This window comes from Coregonus clupeaformis, chromosome 12 (genome assembly GCF_020615455.1).
Source record: "Coregonus clupeaformis isolate EN_2021a chromosome 12, ASM2061545v1, whole genome shotgun sequence".
NCBI lineage: Eukaryota > Metazoa > Chordata > Actinopteri > Salmoniformes > Salmonidae > Coregonus > Coregonus clupeaformis.
In genome coordinates, this window is record NC_059203.1 from 38,611,632 (window position 1) to 38,635,711 (window position 24,080).

Sequence of the window (24,080 nt, forward strand, 5' to 3'; positions counted from 1 at the left end):
ATTATAAGTGAAATAATCTGTCTGTAAACAATTGTTGGAAAAATATCTTGTGTCATGCACAAAGTAGATGTCCTAACCAACTTGCCAAAACTATAGTTTGTTAACAAGAAATGTGTGGAGTGGTTGAAAAACAAGTTATAATGACTCCAACCTAAGTGTATGTAAACTTCCGACTTCAACTGTACATGGGTACCAGTACCGAGTCAATGTGCGGGTGTACAGTTAAGTCGAGGTAATTGAGGTAATATGTACATGTAGGTAGGGGTCACAGGAGGTTTGTGGCACCTTAAAAGGGACCGCTCTTGGTAATGGCTGGAGCCCCTTCAGCATCCCTGCATGTAGTCCCCTGTAGCTCAGTTGGTAGAGCATGGCGCTTGCAACGCCAGGGTTGTGGGTTCGTTTCCCACGGGGGGCCAGTATGAAAAAAAATATGTATGCACTCACTAACTGTAAGTCGCTCTGGATAAGAGCGTCTGCTAAATTACTAAAATGTAAATGTAAATATAGAGTACCACAGTGTGAGTCAAAAAACCTAGCGGTCAAACAGGGAAATGGTTCCAATCGTTTTTCCACCATTCATTTTTCCCATAGGGGATTTTAAAAACACTTAAAATAAGTGTTGTTTCGTGTAGGCTTACCCTTTTCGTGACGTTTTGATAACCGTGTAAATCTCTCTAAGACAAGGTGACTTTTATCAGTATATTCACCTGTATTTACCCCCAAAAAATGAAATGCTAATTAGCTGCTAATGTGGCTATCATAAAGAACTACAATTGCCATGATGATCTGGACGAGGGTGCCGGATCGAGGCAAAGGTAAGAATCTCTGGATTAGCTATCTAATGTTAGCTAAATGTAGTAATGCATAAATTGGCTACATTTCTTTAAATGGACAATTCTGTGAACTGTCTTGTGCAAGTTTTCAATTGACACAATACCTGTTAGCAAAGGTGTCATCTAGAGATGACGTGCAGGAGCTTGCAGGGATTTGTAGTTTTGCATGATGTCTACTTTACATTTACATTTTAGTCATTTAGCAGACGCTCTTATCCAGAGCGACTTACAGTTAGTGAGTGCATACATTTTCATACTTTGATGCTAATTAGCATTTTCAAATTAGAATAAATAAAAGTCCCCTTGTCCGAGAGAGTTACATGGTTATCACAACGTCACGCCAGGGTAAGCCTACATGAGAAAAATGTATGGTGGAAAAAACGATTGGAACCATTTCCGTTTGACCGCTAGGTTTTATGGGTATTGTGACACCTCCACTGTGGGGCTCTATTGTAAATATGGTATTGTCACTGACCCGGGAACTGACCTTTCTCATGTTCTTATTTCTATTCCTTGTGTGTTTTTGTTCTACTTGATAAAAAAAAAAAAAAAAAACATTTTACTGTACTTGTGCACGACTTTAAAAACTTGAAACTTTCCATCCATGTCAGTTTCCTTTAAAACCTTATCAAGCAAATTAAAGACAGGTTTAACAACTCTGTGAGCAAGGTATTTTTCACCACACTAAACATCTGCAGTCCTCCTCACAGATATATAATCAGAAACCTCTGATCATAATGAAACTGAATGGTCCAGGCACCCATAGATTATATACTATTTTCATCTGTGCCCTATACAGTCCATGAGTTGTGCTCTGATGGTAGAATTGTGTTCCATTTTGTTTCATACAGCAAAAGCATCAATAGAAGAATAGTGGAAACTCCATTTTTAAAAATAACAACAAGGCTCTGGTATTATAAAGTTTATTGAATGTTTTCTTCATTTGCTGAAAATAAAACAAACAAAAACACAGGGGATATGTATGTTGACTTACATGAACTCTTTGTGCATGTCTGAGCTGACCAAATTAGGAAGTTATAAAAAAAAAAAACATTATATGCAATTACATCAAAAATGTGGGCAAAGTTTTCATATAAAAGTAGGCTAACTAATTACCTAATTTCCTGTCACTAAAATTATTCTACTACAATTTATCAATTTAGCTTTTTTGCCAGATTACAGATCTTACTTAGCAGAATAATGGGTTTGCATAAAATATGATTTCAAGCAGTCCTGAATGAAGACTGTTTAAAAGCTCCACTAAAAAGTTTCATATGTTGGTAGATGGTTGATAAAAATTAGGTATCGTTGAAAAAAAACAATTACTAAAATTGTTTGAATGAAAACAGTGCACCATTCCCTAAAAAAATCCCCTACCAGGAAAGAGGGGGGTGGCAGTAAGTGTAGCAGGGTTCGTTCCCATAACCAACCATTCAGGTGTTGGTGCGAGAATACTGTTCTCTAAATTCTGTGCTCTAACCGTTCAATTCTGTCGTGTTTGAATAATTGTAACACTTTAACCAAATATGATTCCAGGCCAAAATATTTGAGTGGCTAACTCGGTCTCCTTCATGTACAATGAAAGTACCAAGTCAGCTTATCAGGGTTTGAAATTATTACGAAGTGTGACTGGCACCCCAACATTATTTCACAACAAATATCATCCAGTTTAAAATAATTAAAACAAAACTTGCTTTAATTACATTTTTAATTTAGAAACTTTATAAAACTTCACCTATAGATGGGAACATTTCTGAAGTCAGGTAGCTACATCACCTAATGATAAGGTGTACAAACACAACGCTACAAAAGGTTATTGATCGATCATATTCCAAAACTGTGTTTCCCCAAACTCATATTTCAGTTAAGTATCAATGGCAAATAATGTTGTTTACAACAATTTGTTTCATGGGTGTGACCCTTATTCAGAATCAACTGAATGATGTGGAACACAAAATTGTATTTTCAACAGACTTGAGATCTATCAGATGTATTAAATGGGCCAAATGCTAGAAAAGGGCATGAGGGTCAAAAAGAGCTAACAGTTGGGGAAGATTTAGATTCACTTGTGAAGTTTCAATTCTTTGGGGGGTGTGTGTGTATGCATGTGTCAGAATACAGGTAGCGATCTACACTGCCGCCTTGTTGCTCTCCTCAGTTGGCTGTCCAGTAGCGGTTTCCACAGTCTTGGAGGCCTAGGAGAGAGGAAGGAGGGCACCGATAAGAATGAAGAGAGCGAACAGACTGTATCGACTTAATTCGTTTTTCATATCAAATACCTTCTTTTTCTTCTTCTTCTGTGTTTTGCGACTGGCTGAGCTCTGTAGTAGAGTCTGGGGGAGAGAGATGGATTGTTTGTTGTCAATCAAGAGATTTCTTCCATGGAAGACAGCCACAACAGAGCTGGCAAGTGTGGAAATAGACTGGTCAAAACCTCAGATGCCATCTCACCGTTCCCTTATGCAGTTACTTAGTTTAGGCTCTGAGGTGCAAACCCCTGTTCATTAATAGTTATTCATGTAATATGAGCGGTGAAAAGCCTTTCAGGTTGCCTGGGGCTGTGGGCCTTACTTACCCTCAGCTCTGCGTCCTGCACCTCGTGCTCTGACTTGTAGAGCTCTGGCTGAAAGGGTCCGCTGGTGATTCTATGGGGGCCGTTGGCCATCAGCAGCACGGTGAACTTAAACTGGGCCACAAACTCTCCTGAGAGAGACTGAGATAATGAGACAGGTAACTCGAAACAGAAAGAAAGAGCACAGAGGATAGGAAAAGACAGATGCAGAGACTCACCCTCCTTCTCGTTGAGCACACTGAAAGGCTGTAGCAGCTCGTGTTTGGCACACTCCACCACGCCCAGGCGGGCTTTGGCCTCATCCTCAAACGCCCTGAGAGGAGAGGACCAGGACAGACCCGTTAGCTGAGGAGATCTCCAACGGACATTCAAAGCACCTGACTCACAGCATCAGAGATGGTTGATGGAAAAAAATAAGTCTGTTATGGTAAGAGTATGGTCTTGATATGGGGTTGGTTATGACATCTCTCTGACACTTCTAATGTGCTTCCATTTGGTATCCTACCTGAGAGTGAAGGGCATGGCGTCGAAGCGTCGCTCCACCTCACTGAAGAACATGCGGGAGGTCTTCATCTTCAGCCCGTACTGCTTACTGGGGTCCCTCTTGTATATTGTGGTCCTCTGGCCTCCATCCCTGGCCTGGGCAGGGGATAGGAGCATAGAAACATCTATATTGGACAGTCACATTTAGCCAGGTAACAAATGTAAAGGAAAAAGATTAGTATGCGGCTTCTTAGGACAGTTCATGGGGGCAGTAAAAAAAAAATCTCCCTCTCTCTTACCTTCCCTTCACCAGTGCTAACCAACACATCCACAGCGTAGACCTCGTGCACCTCGAACTCCGCCTTCTCATGGTCCTTCCTGCCGACGGTCACCAACAGTAGCCAATCAGAGCAACTCACATAACTCAAAGCTTTCAGTTATCATTCAGTCTTGGTGTCCTCCTGTCTGCCTTTGTGGTATTGCACTTCGTCAAAGCACTATTCTCTACACGTGTTCAAGTGCTTGGACAATGTACCTTTGCTGGTCTGTGGGGTTCTGAATGATGGTTTTCTCTCCATCGATGATGTGCTGCTTCAGCTGATGAGATAACATACCTTAAACAGAAAGGTAAAAAAAAACATTGCAACGTTTTCTCCCTACATTTCAGACGTTAAAGGTCAGATAAAACTGTTGATTCACTATCTTAGACCCATGAATCAGAGTCAACTTAACTAGTGAAGGCACTCACCCTCAATGGCCGTGCATTTGAATGACTGAGCAATCTTGTTCCATGCCTCCGTCACCTTTGAGTTCTGGTTGCCAGGCTTGACAAGGCGTAGGGCTGCCTCCGCACACATGTGAGCTGCATTGATCACATCAGCTTTCTTCCCTGTCACTGGAGCCTCCTACATGTACAGGGCAGAGGTGGGGTGAGAAGATGTGGGAACTTTAAGCCTGTTGCGATGAGGGATCAAAAACTCCAAGTCATAAGGTCATACAAGGTACATACCTTAGTAGCTCCCACAACAAAGCTATGAGCTACATTCGAGATGAAGCCATCAACATGGACTCCAAGATCACTGCAGAAATAAAGGGGGCAGAGAGAAAATAAAAGAAGAAAAGAGAGATGGAATGAGTCATGAGGAAAACAGAAGTGCATCAGACATTCAGAATTATTTCTGCCAACCAGTGTCTGATATCTATTATCTACAGTGCCTTCAGAAAGTATTCATAACCCTTGACTTATTCCACATTTTGTTGTGTTACAGCCTGAATAGGTGCTTCTAAAAAGTATTGACTCAGGGGTGGGAATACTTACATAAATGAGATATTTCTGTATTTCATTTTCAATACATTTGGAAACATTTCTAAAAACATGTTTTCACTTTGTCATTATGGGGTATTGTGTGTAGATGGGTGAGGAAATATATTTAATCCATTTTGAATTCAGGCTGTAACACACCAAACTGTGGAATAAGTCAAGGAGTATGAATACTTTCTGAAAGCACTGTATGTAATTGTGTAAAAGGACTCGATGAGATGATTATTTCAATTTAGGTAGAGACAAAATGTCAGTCATGTTGTGCTTCCAAAGATCATATGGGAAAGAAGTCTACAAAAAATACAAGGTCAGACAAATATGAATTAATCGAATGTGTGTGATTGAGTGAGGATATGGTCACAGGGTACGTTTTGTTATTGCTTTGTTCATGTTCACCTATAACAATACTGCAGGGGGCTCAGTGTATCCCAAAGACAGCAACACTAGCAATTTCATTGTCATGGTGGAAGGAAACACACAGGATTTTGTTATAGTAATGAAAAAGGTTACTTTTCAACAGATTCTAAGAACAGCACAGCCCTGCAGTACCACAACACAAGCTGGCATTTAACCATCTAGTTGGCTCTTAAACACATAACACCCACAATATTCCAAACAGTGACATCCTTATATATATTGACAGAAAACAGGAAAGGTAGGGTCAGAGAGATGAAGACAAAAGTTGCAATCCAACAACTAAGATGAAGAGGCTTGTTCAACTATGCAATGGCCATAGTGACAATTGAACACCAATGCCAGATGAACAAGACATGTAATCCAATCCAATTACTTATCATTAGCCACATGACAGATAGACATAAGGCGCAAATAGACATACAGGGAGACGAGATCTAACAGAAAATACAAGCCAACAGCCAAGCATCAGACGCATGAGAACACAGCACACAAGATGACAGACGAGAGAGGGGAAAGACAACACACACTTGGGAGACTGGAGACACACAGAGTGAGGGGGGCCACGTTACTGTAGATGGAGGTTCCTACATTTTGACCAGGTCCCCATCTTTAAGTGTGTAGTCTGGGTCACTCTTCAGGGGAGAGAAGTGGCAAACACAGTTATTGACTGAGACGCTGGTGGGGAAGGCAATGCCTGGAAGAGGGAAGAGAGAACCACCAAATCTTTAATTGAAAATAATCTGTATTGTTTGTGAGAGAGACGTGACTGATGTCAAATAATGTCCCTCTTTTTGTCCCATATCACTCTTCATAGTTCTGTCATCTCACTGGCATATTCAATGACCCATCCCATGTTCAGGCCCATTTTGAATGTGTGGCATGGACACATGCAGACTGCTGCCACAGGCTGAACTGATCAGGTGGTGTTTCTAATTTGGAGACAGTATGACAACATACTGTCCCACTCACGAGAGCAACCATGGCTTTGAACCACCTGCCCTACATAAACAACGATGGGAGACAGGGCAAACAGTCTTATCAGTACAGTAAATAGCCCCATCCCTCTTGCACTTCTCACCCAGGCATTTCTCCCCTCCACCCCGGCCCCTCACCTTTCTTCAAGTCTTTCTCCTTCCTGAAGACCTTGCCAGTCTCGGCCATGATGTGGGCATCTCCCTTCTCACACAGGCTGACCACAGACACCCCTGACTTGGCCGCCTCAATCACCACACGCAGGGCCTCTGCATTACAGGAGAGAGGGTGGTCAGAGGAATAGGAGCTGGAGAGGTGTCAGACAAATATGAGATGAAAAAGATTAGAGTGTAGAAGTGACACCAAAGATGTCATCATTACATTCAATCACACCATATGCATTCTCTTTGAATAAGACTATCCATTATGGTTGTATTATGTCATGATGAATCAGCAGCCATTTAACTGGTTTCAATTTTGGGTTATGAGTCATTACCCAGGGCCTGAGGCCAGTCTCTGAAGTCCATAGCTGGAAACCAGCCAAACATACAGTGCCTTCAGAAAGTATTCATACCCATTGACTTTTTCCACACTTTGTTGTGTTACAGGCTGAATTTAAAAATGTTTTAAATTGAGATTTTGTGTCACTGGCCTACACACAATACCCCATAATGGCAAAGTGGAATTATGTTTTTAGACATTTTTACAAATTAATTAAAAATGAAGAGCTGAAATTTCTTGAGTCAATAAGCATTCTACCCCTTTGTTATGGCAAGCCACAATAAGTTCAGAAGAAAAAATGTGCTTAACAAGTCACATAATAAGTTGCATGGACTCACTGTGTGTAATAGTGTTAAACATTATTTTTGAATGACTACGTCATCTCTGTACGCCACACATTCAATTATCTGTAAGGTCCCTCAGTCGAGCAGTGAATTTCAAAAACAGATTCAACCACAAAAACCAGGGAGGTTTTCCAATGCCTCGCAAAGAAAAGCACCTACTGGTACTGGTAGATGGGTAAAAATACAAAAAGCAGACATTGAATATCCCTTTGAGCATGGTGCAGTTATTAATTACACTTTGGATGGTGTATCAATACACCCAGTCACTACAAAGATACAAGTGTCCTTCCTAACTCGTTAGCTAGCTGTCTGATGTGACTGTTGATGATATAACGTTAACAGTTAGCCTACGTTTTTTACAAAATAACGTTCACGTGAAGTCAGCTTGCTAGCACTAACAGTTACTAGACATTTCTATTCCACACGTTTCTAAACTGCGACTAGCATGTCAAAGCACATGGCTGTTGGACTGTGCCTTAGTCATTGATTGGCCTTGTTTGACACAGCCGACAGTGCTACAGGCGACTGCCAACTGGCTGATCTACAAATTACCTTGCATCATAAATAACGACTCATTATTCTTTGTAGATCAGTCAGTCACAATTTACCCATGATACATTCACTGTTTTGATGCTGTCGAACACGGCCATTGGTACGTGCCTACCTGTTCTGGTGACTACACTGTCACTGCGGGTTGTGTGTACGAAACGAATGGCCGACAAGAGTAGGTCACCTCATTTCAAGTCACTCTGATCGGACACTTACGGTTGGCGATGTCACCTCCCATTTTGTACTTGGTGACAACCAAGTCCTCCGCGATGGTCTGTTCTTGTTCTTCGTTGTCAGACATCTTGACAGCGGCTCTCTATTCAACAGTTTTCCCGATGTGTCAAGCACCAAGACCGACACACATCCAAAGCTCCACTCCGCTGCTCAAGCCCGGCCTCCTCGCCCCAGATTCTCCTCCCATCTTCTTCCTACGTAAGAAAAAAACGTCACAACAACCATGCCGCCAAAATGGGAAGTGAAGCTTCATGGTTTAGATTGTAGTTTCTAATCCCCTTCAAGTTACTATAACTATACACGTAGCACCACATAATACATTCAATTTCACACATTCAGCTACAGCCACAACATGGATTGCGTTCCAGGTCATCTTTTTTTGTATTGTTGTGTGACTGAGCAGCATCTTTGCTGCGAGTATAACATGCCAAGAGAGCTTCTAATCATTACTGACTCAAGTGGTAAATATTGTGCAAAATGTGGGTGACACATCATCATGATCATCATATTCTCCGGGTGACTCTGGAGCTGTCTATGCTCTGGAGAAGAGTCCTTTAGATACCGACAGAAAATGATTAAGTGATTATCCTCAATCCAGACTATACTCAATGAGCACAGTATACAGAGAGAAGCACAATCCCAACAGGGTGCCTTACTGTTTTTGGCAAGACAAGTTGTTACTTTATAATGTGATAAAATACAAAAACAACATGATCATCTGTTTTGAATTAAGTTTGTGTTAATCGTGGAAATGGGAATTTCAGCACTGTGCCATTTTTCTTTTATGCTTAAGGGGAGAGGGACATTTATGAGCGTCTTCAAAGTAGGCTAACCATTTGAAAGCATTCTGATTTATTTGATAGTCGAATATGGTCAAAACTGATTTGGTTTCTGAAAAGATAAATGAATGAAGAAGCACTGAACTGGAGAGCTAGGACAAAATGACAGTAGGTGCACGCACACTGCCCAGGTGAGGGAACGGTCGGCCTGAGGCATGGATTTTGGTACCAGAGTGCATGCTGCGCTTTAAAGCATGGATGTTGTTTCTGGTGTTGAGCTTGGATAATCTGCTCAAACCAACTGCAATAAATATGACATGGAACGTGCCCATTTATTTCTCACTTACCCCAATAAGTGGGACTGTGTAAGAAGAAAACAGCAAGACTGCACAATAGAAATGAATTAAAGATCTAGTATCAACAAACTGAATGAGAAGTATGTCCCCCAGATAAATAACAATCATATACATTCTTCAAATATTTTTATTATAAAAAAAAAGCTCAATAATATCACTAAAAGGTTACATTAACATATTAAAAACATGAAAATACCATAGAAAAAGGACATTGTACAAATACACTTTTTGTTCTTATAAGTAAACACAAATACAAAGCTTGTAATCTGGCCATTTCATTTAGTGCCTCCCTCACAGTGCCTTCCACTTATAATACAGAAAGAAAACATCCAAGATCTTATGTTATTATGGATAAAAACATGATCAATGTAAACCTGTAACAGACACATTAAAGATACAAACATGGCACACATATTTTTTATATTTGGATGACTTTGGATGGCTTTCTCCCCTCCCCTAGTCCTTCATTGAATTCAATTGGCATTGAAGAGCTACAGAGGCGGCTATCCTCTTCACTGCCAATGAGGGAGGTCCACTTCCCTACGTGCTCACAGCGTTAAGCTTCAGGAACAACCTGCTCTGCCAGTAGTCTGGATTGTCAAAGGAGCGATCTCCGCCGCTAGGCTCCCCCACCCCTACTCCTGCATGCACTTTTACAAATGCCCCCATCCCTGTGTGCTGACCCCCCATGCCTCCCATTGCACCTTCACCTTCTCTCTGCAAATTCTCGTACTCCACTGGGTCCCCAGCTCCAGGGGCGGCCAGGGAATCCATGTCCTCATACTCATCCACCTCTCCCTCTCCTCCTCCTTGCATCCTCAGCCCCTCCCTGCCTCGCAGAGCCTGCCGCAGCTTGGGCTGCCTGTTAATGTACTGATAGTTGTCCTCTTCTACGTATTCTTCTACGTATTCGTCTTCCTCTTCCTCCACATCTCTCTCGCCTCTCATCCGCTGTTTAGGCGTAGCTCCAGGATGAGGGACATCTCGTGTTGGGGGATCGTCTGGTCTTTCACTGGCCTCTGGTCCAACACTTCGAATGTCCATGTACTTGTATTCCACATCACCAGAGCCCCGTTCTTCTGTGTCGTCTGAATCAGAGTTGAGAGCAGGGAATTCATATTCCTGGTGTTCTTCATTCTTGGTTTGGCTTCCCCTGTTCTCCCCAGCTGATGTCCTGTACCCCGTGCACTTTGTGTACTCTGTGTCTGGCACAGAAGAGTGTTGCCTCTTGTTCATCTTCAGCCGCTGTGGGCCATCTTTGGAATGTCCAGGTTGCTGCCTGGGGGAGAGATACATCATGCACGCCTGTTTGTTCATGTACTCATATTCCTCACAGGCACTGTCATGGTCCTCCAAGGGTCCTGATGGGTATGAGGGGACCTTGGATGTCCTCCCGTGAGGCAGGGTGACCTGGGAGCTAGACAGTAGGGTCTCTGTGGAGAAGAGTGACAAGAAAAAAAGGAGTGAGTAAGGTGATCCAGAGATCTGAAATTACAGTTGAAGTCGGAAGTTTACATACACCTTAGCCAAATACATTTAAACTCAGTTTTTCACAATTCTTGACATTTAATCCTAGTAAAAATTCCCTGTCTTAGGTCAGTTAGGATCACCACTTTATTTTAAGAATGTGAAATGTCAGAATAATAGTAGAGAGAATGATTTATTTCAGCTTTTATTTCTTTCATCACATTCCCAGTGGGTCAGAAGTTTACATACACTCAATTAGTATTTGGTAGCATTGCCTTTAAATTGTTTAACTTGGGTCAAACGTTTCTGGTAGCCTTCCATAAGCTTCCCACAATAAGTTGGGTAAATTTTGGCCCATTCCTCCTGACAGAGCTGGTGTAACTGAGTCAGGTTTGTAAGCCTCCTTGCTCGCACACGCCTTTTCAGTTCTGCCCACAAATTTTCTATAGGATTGAGGTCAGGGCTTTGTGATGGCCACTCCAATACCTTGACTTTGTTGTCCTTAAGCTATTTTGCCACAACTTTGGAAGTATACTTGGGGTCATTGTCCATTTGGAAAGATCCATTTGCGACCAAGCTTTAACTTCCTGACTGATGTCTTAAGATGTTGCTTCAATATATCCACATAATTTTCCTTCCTCATGATGCCATCTATTTTGTGAAGTGCACCAGCACTTCACAAAATAGCAAAGCAGCAAAGCACCCCCACAGCATGATGCTGCCACCCAAATGCTTCACGGTTGGGCTGGTGTTCTTCAGCTTGCAAGAACCCCCTTTTTCCTCCAAACATAACGATGGTCATTATGGCCAAACTGTTCAATTTTTTTTTATCAGACCAGAGGACATTTCTCCAAAAAGTACGATCTTTGTCCCCATGTGCAGTTGCAAACCGTAGTCTGGCTTTTTTATGACGGTTTTGGAGCAGTAGCTTCTTCCTTGCTGAGCGGCCTTTCAGGTTATGTCGATAGAGGACTCATTTTACTGTGGATATAGATACTTTTGTACCTGTTTCCTCCAGCATCTTCACAAGGTCCTTTGCTGTTGTTCTGGGATTGATTTGCACTTTTCGCACCAAAGTACGTTCATCTCCAGGAGACAGAACGCGTCTCCTTCCTGAGCGGTATGACGGCTGCGTGGTCCCATGGTGTTTATACTTGCGTACTATTGTTTGTACAGATGAACGTGGTACCTTCAGGCATTTGGAAATTGCTCCCAAGGATGAACCAGACTTGCGGAGGTCTGCAATTTTTTTCTGAGGTCTTGGCTCATTTCTTTTGATTTTCCCATGATGTCAAGCAAAGAGGCAGTGAGTTTGAAGGTAGGCCTTGAAATACATCCACAGGTACACCTCCAATTGACTCAAATGATGTCAATTAGCCTATCAGAAGCTTCTAAAGCCATGACATCATTTTCTGGAATTTTCCAAGCTGTTTAAAGGCACCGTCAACTTAGTGTATGTAAACTTCTGACCCACTGGAATTGTGATACAGTGAATTATAAGTGAAATAATCTGTCTGTAAACAATTGTTGGAAAAATTACTTGTGTCATGCACAAAGTAGATGTCCTAACCGACTTGCCAAAACTATAGTTTATTAACAAGAAATTTGTGGATTGGTTGAAAAACAAGTTTTAATGACTCCAACCTAAGTGTATGTAAACTTCCGACTTCAACTGTATCTGAGTACTCTTGCAATTAATACTGACATTCATATACTCAGAGTTATAACAATGACCATGCAACCATCCTGAAACACATGTCATGCAAAAACCTATACTCTTTTTATATGGCTTAATGAACATTTATAAATGCAATATGTTCAATAGACAGAAACGCAAAGATGTTTCTATGCATATTGTGTGTGTAAATGTTTGCGTAATCTATCTATGGTATATCACCTCTCTCTGGGCTGTCACCCAGTCCAGGGAGCATGTATCCGCTCTGGTCCTTCTCCCCCTCTGTGTCAGGGGAGGGGGTCTCAGGCAGCCCCCCTGACATGCTGTCCCTCTGGGACATGTAGGCACTGTCCTCCCGATGCCGCTTCCTCCTCATGCTGCCAGCCAATAAAAAGTATTCGCTCATCTCCAGCTCCACCACCGTGCCCCGCCCTTCGGAACTCTCTGACATGGTGCGGGCGGAATTGAGGCGAGAGCGGGACGCTGACGGCCACACCATCTATACAGGGGAATATGGGGTATAATGCAATATGAGTGATCAACCCTATAGGATTGGTATAGGGTGGAAGACGTGTTAGCATGTTCACGTTTTCAGTAGGTTTTCATGTATCTTTGTCTGCAAAATGGTCATGGTTCATCTCCAGTGACTGACCTGAGGGTTATCCAGTCCTGGGGTCATGGGCAGGTATCCAGCCTGACTGCTGTGAACACCCTGAGGGGAATACAGAAATGGGACAGGACAGGATGGGGATTAGAAGAAAACAGGGTAACCAAAAGGTGGTTCGATCTGCCCATATTATACGGGCCAGGGGTTTTCCTGGTTAGGTCACATGGTCCGGAAAAACTCCTGGCTCCTTATATAGTGTATGAATATGGAGAGATGCCTCATATGAGCCCTCACCCTGTGACTGTCCATTCGTGAAAGTCGCGAGAGACTCCTGGCCTGTGACCGGTAGAGAGGGGGTGTGCCGTCCCCTAGCGTCTTCTCATTCTGGTCCTCCTGCCCCGCCTCCATGTCATCCAGCTTCGTGCCTCGCTGGTGAGACACATCTGAGGGAGAGTCCGACGGGCTGCATTCCCCCTGGTGGAATGCAACTTCAGTCATCATCATCATAATCATCATCATCAAATTCTCCAACAACATCATTATTATCCTCATGAGCTGACATTTGGTTTGGATGAACAAGAGTGTGACTGTCAAGTAAATGGCATAGTCTTTGGACTGTAATGACTGGCATTTGGGAGTGGACTTTAAAAAAAAACATTCTTAGCATATTGGTTTGTATGGCTACTGATTTCTCCCAAGGGTGGCATTCTGTCTTACCTTGATAACAAGGTACCTCGGCGGGTCCCTGGCCATTCTGGTAAACTCAATGGCCAGTTCCTTGAAGGTGGGACGGACATTCTCGTCAATCATCCAGCCTGTAAATTAGGATAATGCCACGTGAGTCCCATTGAAAATAAAGTGCCAGTTGTTTGTGCATTCTTTATCAACTATACTTTCAGAACAAAACAAATTATTACAATGTAATACATCCAGTGTACTCTAAGGACACGTGCACTCTAGGGACACGTGGGTGAGGACACATGCAGCACAGTTCTGGACATATTGTAGCCTGTTTAGGCACTTGGCAGATGCGCCAACAAAAAGGGCGTTACAATAGTCCAGACGGGATGAAATAAAGGTGTGTAGGAGTCGCTCAGCTGCAGGTTGTGATAGCATAAGTCGTAACCTGGCAATGTTCCGTAAAAAATGGACAAATGAAACTTTGGTCATATTCTTGATGTGGGCCTCAAACGAGAACTGACTGTCCAATATCACACCCAGGTTGCAAACCTCACTGGAGAGGAGGACCTTGACACCATCAATATTGAGGCTGTAGCTGCTGTTGTTGTTTATGATGGTGCGAGTGCCAATCAGGACAACCTCTGTCTTTTTGCAGATTAACTGCAGGAAACTCAACTGCATCCATGCTTCGATGTCCTGCAGGCAGCTGACCAGGAGTGCAGTGGTATTGGCAGTGTCAGTCATAGCCGCGGGAAGTAGGTGTGCTGAATTTGAAAAATATATTAATAAAAAAAACGTTATTTAGTGTACCCTGTGCGCACAACCCATGTGGAATTCCGGGTCTCTGGCAGTGTTGGAACTGCCGATCTGCGGTCAAGAACGCCGAGTTCATCTCAGCCTATGCTGCCCTTCAGTCCCTTGACTTTTTGGCCCTGATGGAGACATAGATCACCCCAGAGAACACTGCTCCAGCTGCTCTTTCTTTATCTAACTATGTTTTCTCTCATAGTCCGAGAGCAACTGGTCATTGCGGTGGTGGCACAGGTCTACATATTTCTCCTAAGTGGAGATTTTCTATTTTCTCCCTCTCTCACCTGTCCATCTCCTCATTTGAATTCCATCTCCTCATTTGAATTCCATGCTGTCACTGTCACTTGTCCACTCAAGCTTAACATTATGGTAATCTATTGCCCACCAGGTGCCCTTGGAGATAAGCTCATTTCCTGACGATGGCTCACCGCTCTTCGTACTTGGCGACTTCAACCTTCCAACGTCTGCCTTCGATTAATTTATTTCCAACTCTCTCTTTCCCGTCTCTCTTTCCTCCAACCCTAACCAATAGGCCCCTACCCAGATGGTCATATGCCGTCGCAATCTTCCCTCTCTCTCCCACTACTCACTCCTCTTCTATCCTATCATCTCTCCCTTCTACTAAATCCTTCTCCCTCCTGTCTCCTGATTCTGCCTCTTCGACCCTACTCTCCTCCCTATCCGCATCTTATGACTCGCACTGTCCTCTTTCCTCCCGGCCAGCTCGGCCCTCCCCTCCTGCTCCGTGGCTGAGTGACTCATTGCGAGCTTACAGGACAGGGCTGCGGGCAGCTGAGCGAAAATGGAGGAAAACTAAACTTCCGGAGGACCTATCATCCTTTCACTCCCACCTCTCTACCTTCTCTTCCTCTGTATTCGCTGCTAAAGCCCCTTTCTACCACTCTACATTTCAAGCTTCTGCCTCTAACCTAGGAAACTCTTTTACACCTTCTCCTTCCTCCTTAATCCTCTACCCCCTCCCCCTCCCTCCTCTCTCTCTGCGGACGACTTGTCAACCACTTTGAAAAAAAGGGTGACGACATCCACTACTCATTCACTCAGCCTATTGAGTCCACTGATCTCACTCACACAGAACTACTCTACGAGGTGACGTGGAGGGGGATCTGTGTCTGCACCACGTACTCTCACTACTGGTGTCCCCCAGGGCTCGGTTCTAGGCCCTCTCCTCTTCTCTCTATACACCAAGTCACTCGGCTCCGTTATATCCTCACATGGTGTCTTCTATCATTGCTATGCGGATGACACTCAACTACCTTTCTCCTTCCCCCCTTCTGACACCCAGGTGGCGACACGCATCTCTGCGTGCCTGGCAGATATCTCAACTTGGATGTCGGCCCACCACCTAAAGCTCAATCTCGACAAGATGGAACTGCTCTTCCTCCCGAGGAAGGCCTCCCCGCTCAAAGACCTCTCCATCAAGGTTGACAACACTACAGTGTTGCCTTCTCAGAGTGCAAAGACGCTTAGCGTGATCCTGGACAACACCCTGTCGTTCTCTGCAAACATCCAAGCATTGACCTGCTCCTGCAGGTTCATGCTCTACAACATCTGTAGAGTATGACCCTACCTCACACATGAAGCGGCGCAGGTCCTAATCCAGGCACTTGTCCTCTCCCGTCTGGACTACTGCAACTCGCTGTTGTCTGGGCTCCCCGCTTGTGCCATCAAACCCCTGCAACTTATCCAGAACGCTGTAACCCGCCTGGTTTTCAACCTTCCAATGTTCTCTCATGTCACCCAACTCCTCCATACACTCCACTGGCTTGCAGTCGAAGCTCGCATCCACTACAAGACCATGGTGTTTACCTACGGAACAGCAAGAGGAACTGCCCCTCCCTACCTTCAGGATATGCTCAAACCCTACACCCCAACCCTAGCACTCCGTTCTGCCACCTCAGGTCTCTTGGCCCTCCCACCCCAAAGGGAGGGAAGCTCCCGCTCAGCCCAGTCCAAGCTCTTCTCTGTCCTGGCACCCCAAATGGTGGAACCAGCTTCCCCCTGAAGCTAGGACAGCAGAGTCCCTGCCCATCTTCCAAAACATCTGAAACCCTACCTCTTCAAACAGTATCTTAAATAATTGTCCACCTCAAATATTATCAGATTAACTGTTTTGTACAGATAATTATCAGATTCAAGTTACAAATGCTATGGTGTCAATGTTTGTGGAGTATCATCAGCAAAAGAGTGAAAGTCCGTGTTTCCTCAAGATGTTTCCCAGTGGCAGCATGTAGATACAAAACAGTAGTGGCCCCAGGACTTGAGGGACCCCTTGTTGGACCACAACTGTGTGTGACCTACTAGGACCGATGGCTACAAACTGGTAGCGATCAGTGAGATACGACCTGAACAAGTCCAGGACAGTGTCTGACAGGCCCAAGGGCTTCTCCATACGATTCAGCAGGATGGCGTGGCTGACCGTGTTGAATGCTGTGCTGAGGTCCAGCAGTATGAGGATGCTGGCAGCCCCAGAGTCAGCATTCAGGGCAGTCTCAGTGCTGTGTCTAGCTCTGAAACCCAACTGGAAGGGCTCAAGTAGTTTGTGAGTGGCCAGATGGTTTTGGAGTTGGCTAGAAACAGCACGTTCGAGGAGCTTACTCAGGAAGGGCAGGTTGGAAATAGGCCTGTAGTTCTGGAGGTTGGCAGGGTCAGATCCAGGCTTTTTAAGTACTGGTGTGACAGCTGCCAGTTTGAACTGAGGAGGGAAACATCCAGTGATGAGAGACTTGTTGATTATTTCTGTGAAGAAATGTTCCAGAGCAGGTAAGCAGGTCGTGACAAGGGAGGTGGGGATAGGGTCGAGTGAGCAAGTGGTGGGCTTCATTGTCCTAACCAGCTTGATTACATCAGCTGCAGTGGTGAAGGTGGATAACCTTAATCTAGGGAGCGTAGGACTGGGTAGCTCAACTACCGGGGCTGGAGAAGACAGGATGGTGTTATTCATGTTTTCAATTTTGCTTGGGTAGAAGCACAGGTATTGATTGCACCTTTCTGAGGAGGCTGAGGTAGAATAATTGTTGACAGGTTGGGGGAGCTTGCTCACAGTAGAGATCAGCACCCAGGAGTTACCATTGCCGTTGCTGATCAGTTGGGAGTAGTAGGATGTCCGAGCTGCATTTAAAGCCTGTTTGTATTCTTCATGATGTTGTTCATACATCTGCGCATGTACAATTAGCCCAGTTTTCTTATAGATGATGGCCAGTTGCTTTGAGAGAGCGTAGATCTTCAGTGTACCAGGGAGAAGAATTGAAGAAAGACACCATGCAGGTTTTCAAAGGAGCAACTTCATCCAATATGGAGGTCAAGGCAGTGTTTTATTGAGCCACAGAGTCAGTAACTGGCAGGTAGGAGATTAATTCAGTGAGCTGGCCAGTGTTTATTGTTTTCAGACTCCTAAACTGAATGGAGCGTTTCTTGGGCAGAGTGGGTAGAGGGATAGCTAGGTATATTGGTATTTAGGGTGAAGGAGAGAGGATGCTCACTCACACTTGACCATGACCATGTAGACATCTATGGTGCAGATGGGTGGCTGGGAGAGACGCTCGCCCTTCTCCAGCAGGTCTGGCACATCCTGTGGACGCATCGTCGAGTAGGGCTCCACCCCGTATGACATCATCTCCCACACTGTCACTCCTGCAAGACGGAGAAATATAATATACACTATAAAATCAAGGTAACTCAACATACACACAAGTACTTTCAATTTACTTACCGTAGATATAAAACTCTATAAAAGCACATGAAACACCCCCCCTCCCCCCACACACAGTGACTCACCATAGCTCCATACATCACTTTGATGTGTGTATCTGCGGAACAAGATGCTCTCCAGAGCCATCCATTTTATGGGCGTCTGTGGTGAGAGAGACAAGACAGGGAACTATGTCACCATGAATTACACCCAGTTCAAAGCCTGTGGCCACTGGAAAAAAACATATATTAGTTAGTGTTCATGGCAGCAATACAAAACACGTATAGAAACAGGGCATGTATCTAGTCAACATCTCACTTAAGACAAATGACAGCAGATGCTTCTAGCCAATTTTGAGCAGAAGATAAAATAGTAGGCTGAGACATTGTCCATGGCTAGTTTTTCCGGACCATGTGATCTAACCAGGAAGCCAACACACCTTCACCTCATTGTAGAAGTACTTTTTGTCGTCAGGGTAGAGCAGGTCTGTGATGCCGTAGTCAGAGATCTGGACCATGTAGTCACTTTTCAGGAGCACGTTACGGGCTGCCAGGTTTCTGTGGACCATCCTGTGTTCCTCCAGATAGTACATACCCTGACAGGGAGAGCACACACACCTCGGTCACATACACAATCACACACACACTTTTATCACATACACACCATCACACACACTTCTGTCATATACAGTGCCTTCAGAAAGTATTCACACACTTGACATTGTACACATTTTGTTAAATTACAAAGTGGGATTAAAATGTATTTGTCTTTTTTTTTGTCAATGATCCACACACAATCCTCTGTAATGTCAAAGTGGAAGAAAAATTCAATTATTAGAATTACCTTTGGCAGCGGTTACAGCTGTGAGTGTTTTTGAAGTCTCTAAGAGCTTTACATACCTGGATTGTACAATATTTGCCCATATTTCATTTTAAAATCCTTCAAGCTCTGTTAAGTTGGTAGTTGAGCATTGCTAGACAGCCATTTTCAAGTCTTGCCATAGACCTTCAAGCCGATTTAAGTCAAAACTATAACTAGCCCACTCAGGAACATTCAATGTCATCTTGGTAAGCAACTCCAGTGTATATTTGGCCTTGTGTTTTAGGGTATTGTCCTGCTGAAAGGTGAATTTGTCTCCCAATGTCTGGTGTAAAGCAGACTGAACAAGGTTTTCCTCTAGGATTTTGCCTCTGCTTAGCTCTATTCCGTTTCTTTTCATCCTAAATAACTCCCTAGTCCTAGTCCCTAGTTTATCAATAAATACAACCTTCCCAGCATACCATTAAAAACTATTGAAATTTCTCGCAATCAAGTAATACTAACATACATTATTCCTCTGAAGCATACCCATAAAATGATGCAGCCACCACCATGCTTGAAAATATGAAGAGTGGTACTCAGTGATGTTGTGTTGCATTTGCCCCAAACATAACGCTTTGTATTCAGGACAAAAAGTTCATTTCTTGGCCCCATTTTTTGCAGTATTACTTTAGTGCCTTATTGCAAACAGGATGCATGTTTTGGAATATTTTTATTCTGTACAGGCTTCCTTCTTTTCACTCTGTCATTTAGGTTAGTATTGTGAAGTAACTACAATGTTATTGATCCTTCCTTAGTTATCACAGCCGTTTAACTCTGTAACTGTTTTAAAATCACCATTGGCCTCATGGTGAAATCCAAGAGCGGTTTCCTTCCTCTCCGGCAACTGAGTTAGGAAGGATGCCTGAATTTTTGTGTGACTGGTTGTATTGATACACCATCCAAAGCGTAATTGATATATATACATTTTTTTTACCCATCTACCAATAGTTGCCCTTCTTTGCGAGGCATTGGAAAACCTCCCTGTTCTTTGTGGTTGAATCTGTGCTTGAAATGTACTTCTCGACTGAGGGACCTTACAGAGAACTGTATGTGCGGGGTACAGAGATGAGGTAGTCATTCAAAAATCATGTTAACCACTATTATTGCACACAGTGTGAGTTCATGCAACTTATTATGTGACTTGTTAAGCAAATTTTACTCCTGTACATTTTTATGCTTGCCATAACAAAGGGGTTGAATACTTATTGACCCAAGACATATCAGCGTTTCACTTTTAATTCATTTGTAAAAAATTCAGGCTGTAACAACAAAATGTGGAACAAGTCAAGGGGTGTGAATGCTTTCTGAAGGCACTGTACATAATCACTCACCTGCTCACCCACTCACCCGCTCTCCCACTCACCCAACCACTCAGTCACCCACCCACACACACACACACAACCACACACACGCACACACACGCACACACACATACAGTTGAAGTCTGAAGTTTACATACACCTTAGCCAAATACATTTAAACTCAGTTTTTCACAATTCCTGATATTTAATCCTAGTAAGAATTCCCTGTTTTAGGTCAGTTAGGATCACCACTTTATTTTAAGAATGTGAAATGTCAGAATAATAGTAGAGATCATTATTTATTTATATTTTTGTTTCATCAGACCAGAGGACAGTTCTCCAAAAAGTATGATTTGTGTCCCCATGTGCAGTTGCAAACCGTAGTCTGGCATTTTTATGGCGGTTTTGGAGCAGTGGCTTCTTCCTTGTTGAGCGGCCTTTCAGCTTATGTCGATATAGGACTCGTTTTACTGTGGATATAGATACTTTTGTACCTGTTTCCTCCAGCATCTTCACAAGGTCCTTTGCTGTTGTTCTGGGATTGATTTGCACTTTTCGCACCAAAGTACGTTCATCTCTAGGAGACAGAACGCGTCTCCTTCCTGAGCGGTATGACGGCTGCGTGGTCCCATGGTGTTTATACTTGCGTACTATTGTTTGTACAGATGAACGTGGTACCTTCAGGAGTTTGGAAATTGCTCCCAAGGATGAACCAGACTTGTGGAGGTCTACAATGTTTTTTCTGAGGTCTTGGCTGATTTCTTTTTATTTTCCCATGATGTCAAGCAAAGAGGCACTGAGTTTGAAGGTAGGCCTTGAAATACATCCACAGGTACACCTCCAATTGACTCAAATGATGTCAATTAGCCTATCAGAAGCTTCTAAAGCCATGACATAATTTTCTGGAATTTTCCAAGTCAACTTGGTGTATGTAAACTTCTGACCCACTGGAATTGTGATACAGTGAATTATAAGTGAAATAATCTGTATGGAAACAATTGTTGGAAAAATTACTTGTGTTATGCACAAAGTAGATGTCCTAACCGACTTGCCAAAACTATAGTTTGTTAACAAGAAATTTGTGGAGTGGTTGAAAAACAAGTTTTAATGACCAACCTAAGTGTATGTAAACTTCCGACTTCAACTGTACATACATACATACATACATACATACATACATACATACATACATACATACATACATACACATACACACACACAGGGTGTCTCACCTTGGCAATCTGCACACACCAGTTGAGCAGCCTTTGTGGGTCCAGGCTGTCCCTGTGGTGCCTGATGTGCTCCAATAAGGACCCCTGATTGCTGAGCTGGGTGACCAGCTGGAGACTAGCACCTGGACAGACACCTAAGAGCCTGACGATGTACTGGTGGTCCAAGCTACCCATCACCAACATGTGCTGCAGAGATTATCAGAAAAAAATCAAACAGCATTAGTAACAGATTCTGTATTTTTTTCAGCGATTCAGTGTTTAATAGTTACATGTACAGGGTTGCAGGTGTGATTGCAGGTTACAGTGAAAATCTTAGGCCTCGAGCTCCAACATGCAGGACTAAGTGAAATACAATAATGAAAATGGTAATAAAAAACAACAATAGAAATAGAAATAGCACTATATACAGTACGGTACATCATAACAACTGTAGGTGTGATGAATAAATAAATGTCCATTGGGGTGGAGGCAGAGTAAAGACTGTTGAGGGGGTGGGGGGGATGACCATAGGGGAACAGCAGCATGACCATTGAGTGAAATAAAAACAATAAACATTTTAATAAAATAAAAAAAAGTTATAATATACATATTAACAACTGCAACAGTGATGAATGTCGTTGGGGTGCAGCAAGAGTCAAGATAAGTGGGTATCAGGTCAGTATGCTTTTAAGGGGCAGGGGTTTTTGAGAGTGGGTGTGTGAGAGTGTTTTCTTACCTCTGTGATCTCATGGAAAGTATTTTGCCCCATTTGATCATGAATAGTCTTTATGGCCACGGGGATCTTCACTGAGTCTCCCTCAGGAATCCAAATGCCCTGAGAAATATGGCAGAAAAGAGAGGGGGAGAGGGGTTACCTCACAATGAAACAAAGACAAGTAAGGTAAGTAGCACAATACATGTAGGGCCTATGGTAAATGGTGGGAACATCAGAGAGGTGTAGGGTGATAATGATAATAGGGCTTTAAGAGGGTGACAGATGATGTAAGCACCTTGTGGACGGACCCAAACACACCGGTGCCCAGTAGCTTAACCTTACGGAGCTCCGTGACCTTCAGGATCCTGGCATGAACTTTGACCACCTTCTCACCAGGGTCCAATGGCTCAAAGCTCTACAGACACACACACACGTCATGCACACAGTTAATATCAACACATATCAAGACAATAGACTACACATACTCTTATTAAGAGATCCTAATTATCTCTCTCTCGCTCTCGCTCTCTTTCACACACACACACACACACACACACACACACACACACACACACACACACACACACACACACCATCCCCTCCCACCTCACCTCTCCACTCTCCAGGTATCTCCTCATTGCTCTCTTGCGCCGGATGGCAAGACCTCGGCGGTACAGAACACTCATCACAAAGATGGAGAAACCCACTATCAATGCTGCCAAAACTCCCAAAACGATACCTGTAATGGATTGGCTGGAAGGAGACACAGGTATCAGCCAATCAGCACCTGATATACAATAACGAATAATGCTATGTTCTAGACTAAACAACACAGCACACGCTTTAATTGTCATTAAAGTGAGGAGAAATCAGTTTGTCAATCACAGGTAGAAAAAATATAGAGACTACACTCACCCATCAGCTAATCTGGAGGAGTCCAAACAGTCCCCAATTCCTGTGCCTGAGCAACTGAAAACACAGAGCAGAGAGATATTTAACACACACACATGCACACACACACACTCTCTCACACACACACACACACACACACAAACACACACACACACACACACTCCCCCATTCTCGAACTCGTCTCTCACCCCTGGGTGCAGTTGAGGTGGCAGGGCTCACAGCGTCTCTGCTGGTTGGGGTATTTAAAGATGAGACCCTTCTCCCCCATCACTCCTTCAGGGCACGAGGACACACAGTGGGGACCGTCCCTCAGACTGGCACACACCACACACTCATTAGCTCCCTGCAGAGAGAAAGCGAGAGAGAGTGAGAGAGAGAAAGAAAGAAAGAACGAGAGCGAGCGAGAGTGAGAAGGCGAGAGAGAGGGAGAGAGAGAGGTAGAGAGGGATAGAGAGATGGAGAGAGATGGAGACAGTTGACAATATCCATGTAATTGTGGTCCAAAATATCCTCCACAAGGTGGCAGTGAAGCACTACATTTCAGATAGTCCTGAGAATTTTGAGAGACACTTTTCAACTGATCACTGAGCTCATTGAACTGTCCTTTTAAGATGCTTTGAGAGAGGTCATGGGCAGATGTCAGAGGTGAGCATACCAGTCCTATGCAGGTGGGCTGTCCCTCCTGGACCTCACACTCAGAGTGACAGGGCATACACTCGCCCTTCGGACCTGTAAACTCACGCCCCTTCCTGGAGAAAAGCAGAGAGATT

The 24,080-nt window shown here is 43.6% G+C and overlaps 2 protein-coding genes across 4 annotated transcripts in view; both read right to left on the bottom strand.

Moving 5' to 3' along the window:
• Window positions 1-1,742: 1,742 nt before the first annotated feature.
• On the bottom strand, window positions 1,743-8,408 carry LOC121577606 (proliferation-associated protein 2G4). 2 transcript variants are annotated; one of them, XM_041891340.2, is made up of 12 exons: window positions 8,209-8,407; window positions 6,739-6,867; window positions 6,215-6,320; window positions 4,898-4,967; window positions 4,637-4,793; window positions 4,424-4,502; window positions 4,188-4,266; window positions 3,911-4,044; window positions 3,624-3,718; window positions 3,409-3,536; window positions 3,113-3,166; window positions 1,743-3,028 (listed from the first exon to the last, which is right to left on the bottom strand). In XM_041891340.2, exons 1-12 carry the CDS (start codon window positions 8,291-8,293, stop codon window positions 2,963-2,965), a joined length of 1,182 nt encoding a protein of 393 aa, XP_041747274.1. In that variant the 5' UTR covers window positions 8,294-8,407; the 3' UTR covers window positions 1,743-2,962. The 2 variants fall into 2 exon arrangements, with proteins under 2 accessions (XP_041747274.1, XP_041747275.1); XM_041891341.2 differs by lacking the exons at window positions 1,743-3,028; window positions 3,113-3,166 and having other exon boundaries at window positions 3,427-3,546; window positions 8,209-8,408.
• Window positions 8,409-9,470: 1,062 nt separating this feature from the next.
• Window positions 9,471-24,080, bottom strand: part of LOC121577607 (receptor tyrosine-protein kinase erbB-3-like) — a 37,842-nt gene continuing 23,232 nt past the window's right edge. For both annotated transcript variants that reach the window (XM_041891343.2, XM_041891342.2), the window contains 15 exons: window positions 23,966-24,059; window positions 23,499-23,653; window positions 23,314-23,367; window positions 23,010-23,151; window positions 22,694-22,813; window positions 22,420-22,518; window positions 21,705-21,890; window positions 18,750-18,905; window positions 18,397-18,472; window positions 18,106-18,252; window positions 13,828-13,925; window positions 13,405-13,584; window positions 13,156-13,215; window positions 12,726-13,002; window positions 9,471-10,794 (listed from right to left, as the gene is read on the bottom strand). In XM_041891343.2, the coding sequence (XP_041747277.2) occupies window positions 9,902-10,794; window positions 12,726-13,002; window positions 13,156-13,215; window positions 13,405-13,584; window positions 13,828-13,925; window positions 18,106-18,252; window positions 18,397-18,472; window positions 18,750-18,905; window positions 21,705-21,890; window positions 22,420-22,518; window positions 22,694-22,813; window positions 23,010-23,151; window positions 23,314-23,367; window positions 23,499-23,653; window positions 23,966-24,059 (2,737 nt within the window). In that variant the 3' untranslated portion in view covers window positions 9,471-9,901. The remainder of the gene's footprint in view (window positions 10,795-12,725; window positions 13,003-13,155; window positions 13,216-13,404; window positions 13,585-13,827; window positions 13,926-18,105; window positions 18,253-18,396; window positions 18,473-18,749; window positions 18,906-21,704; window positions 21,891-22,419; window positions 22,519-22,693; window positions 22,814-23,009; window positions 23,152-23,313; window positions 23,368-23,498; window positions 23,654-23,965; window positions 24,060-24,080) is intronic.

Excerpts from the sequence above, each read along its gene's own strand:
- LOC121577606 (XM_041891340.2), bottom strand. The coding sequence starts at position 8,293 with ATGTCTGACAACGAAGAACAAGAACAGACCATCGCGGAGGACTTGGTT. Across the intron at positions 6,868-8,208 it reads GGGAGGTGACATCGCCAACC|AGGCCCTGCGTGTGGTGATT; the intron begins GTAAGTGTCCGA and ends CCTGTAATGCAG. Across the intron at positions 4,794-4,897 it reads TTGTTGTGGGAGCTACTAAG|GAGGCTCCAGTGACAGGGAA; the intron begins GTATGTACCTTG and ends CTGTACATGTAG.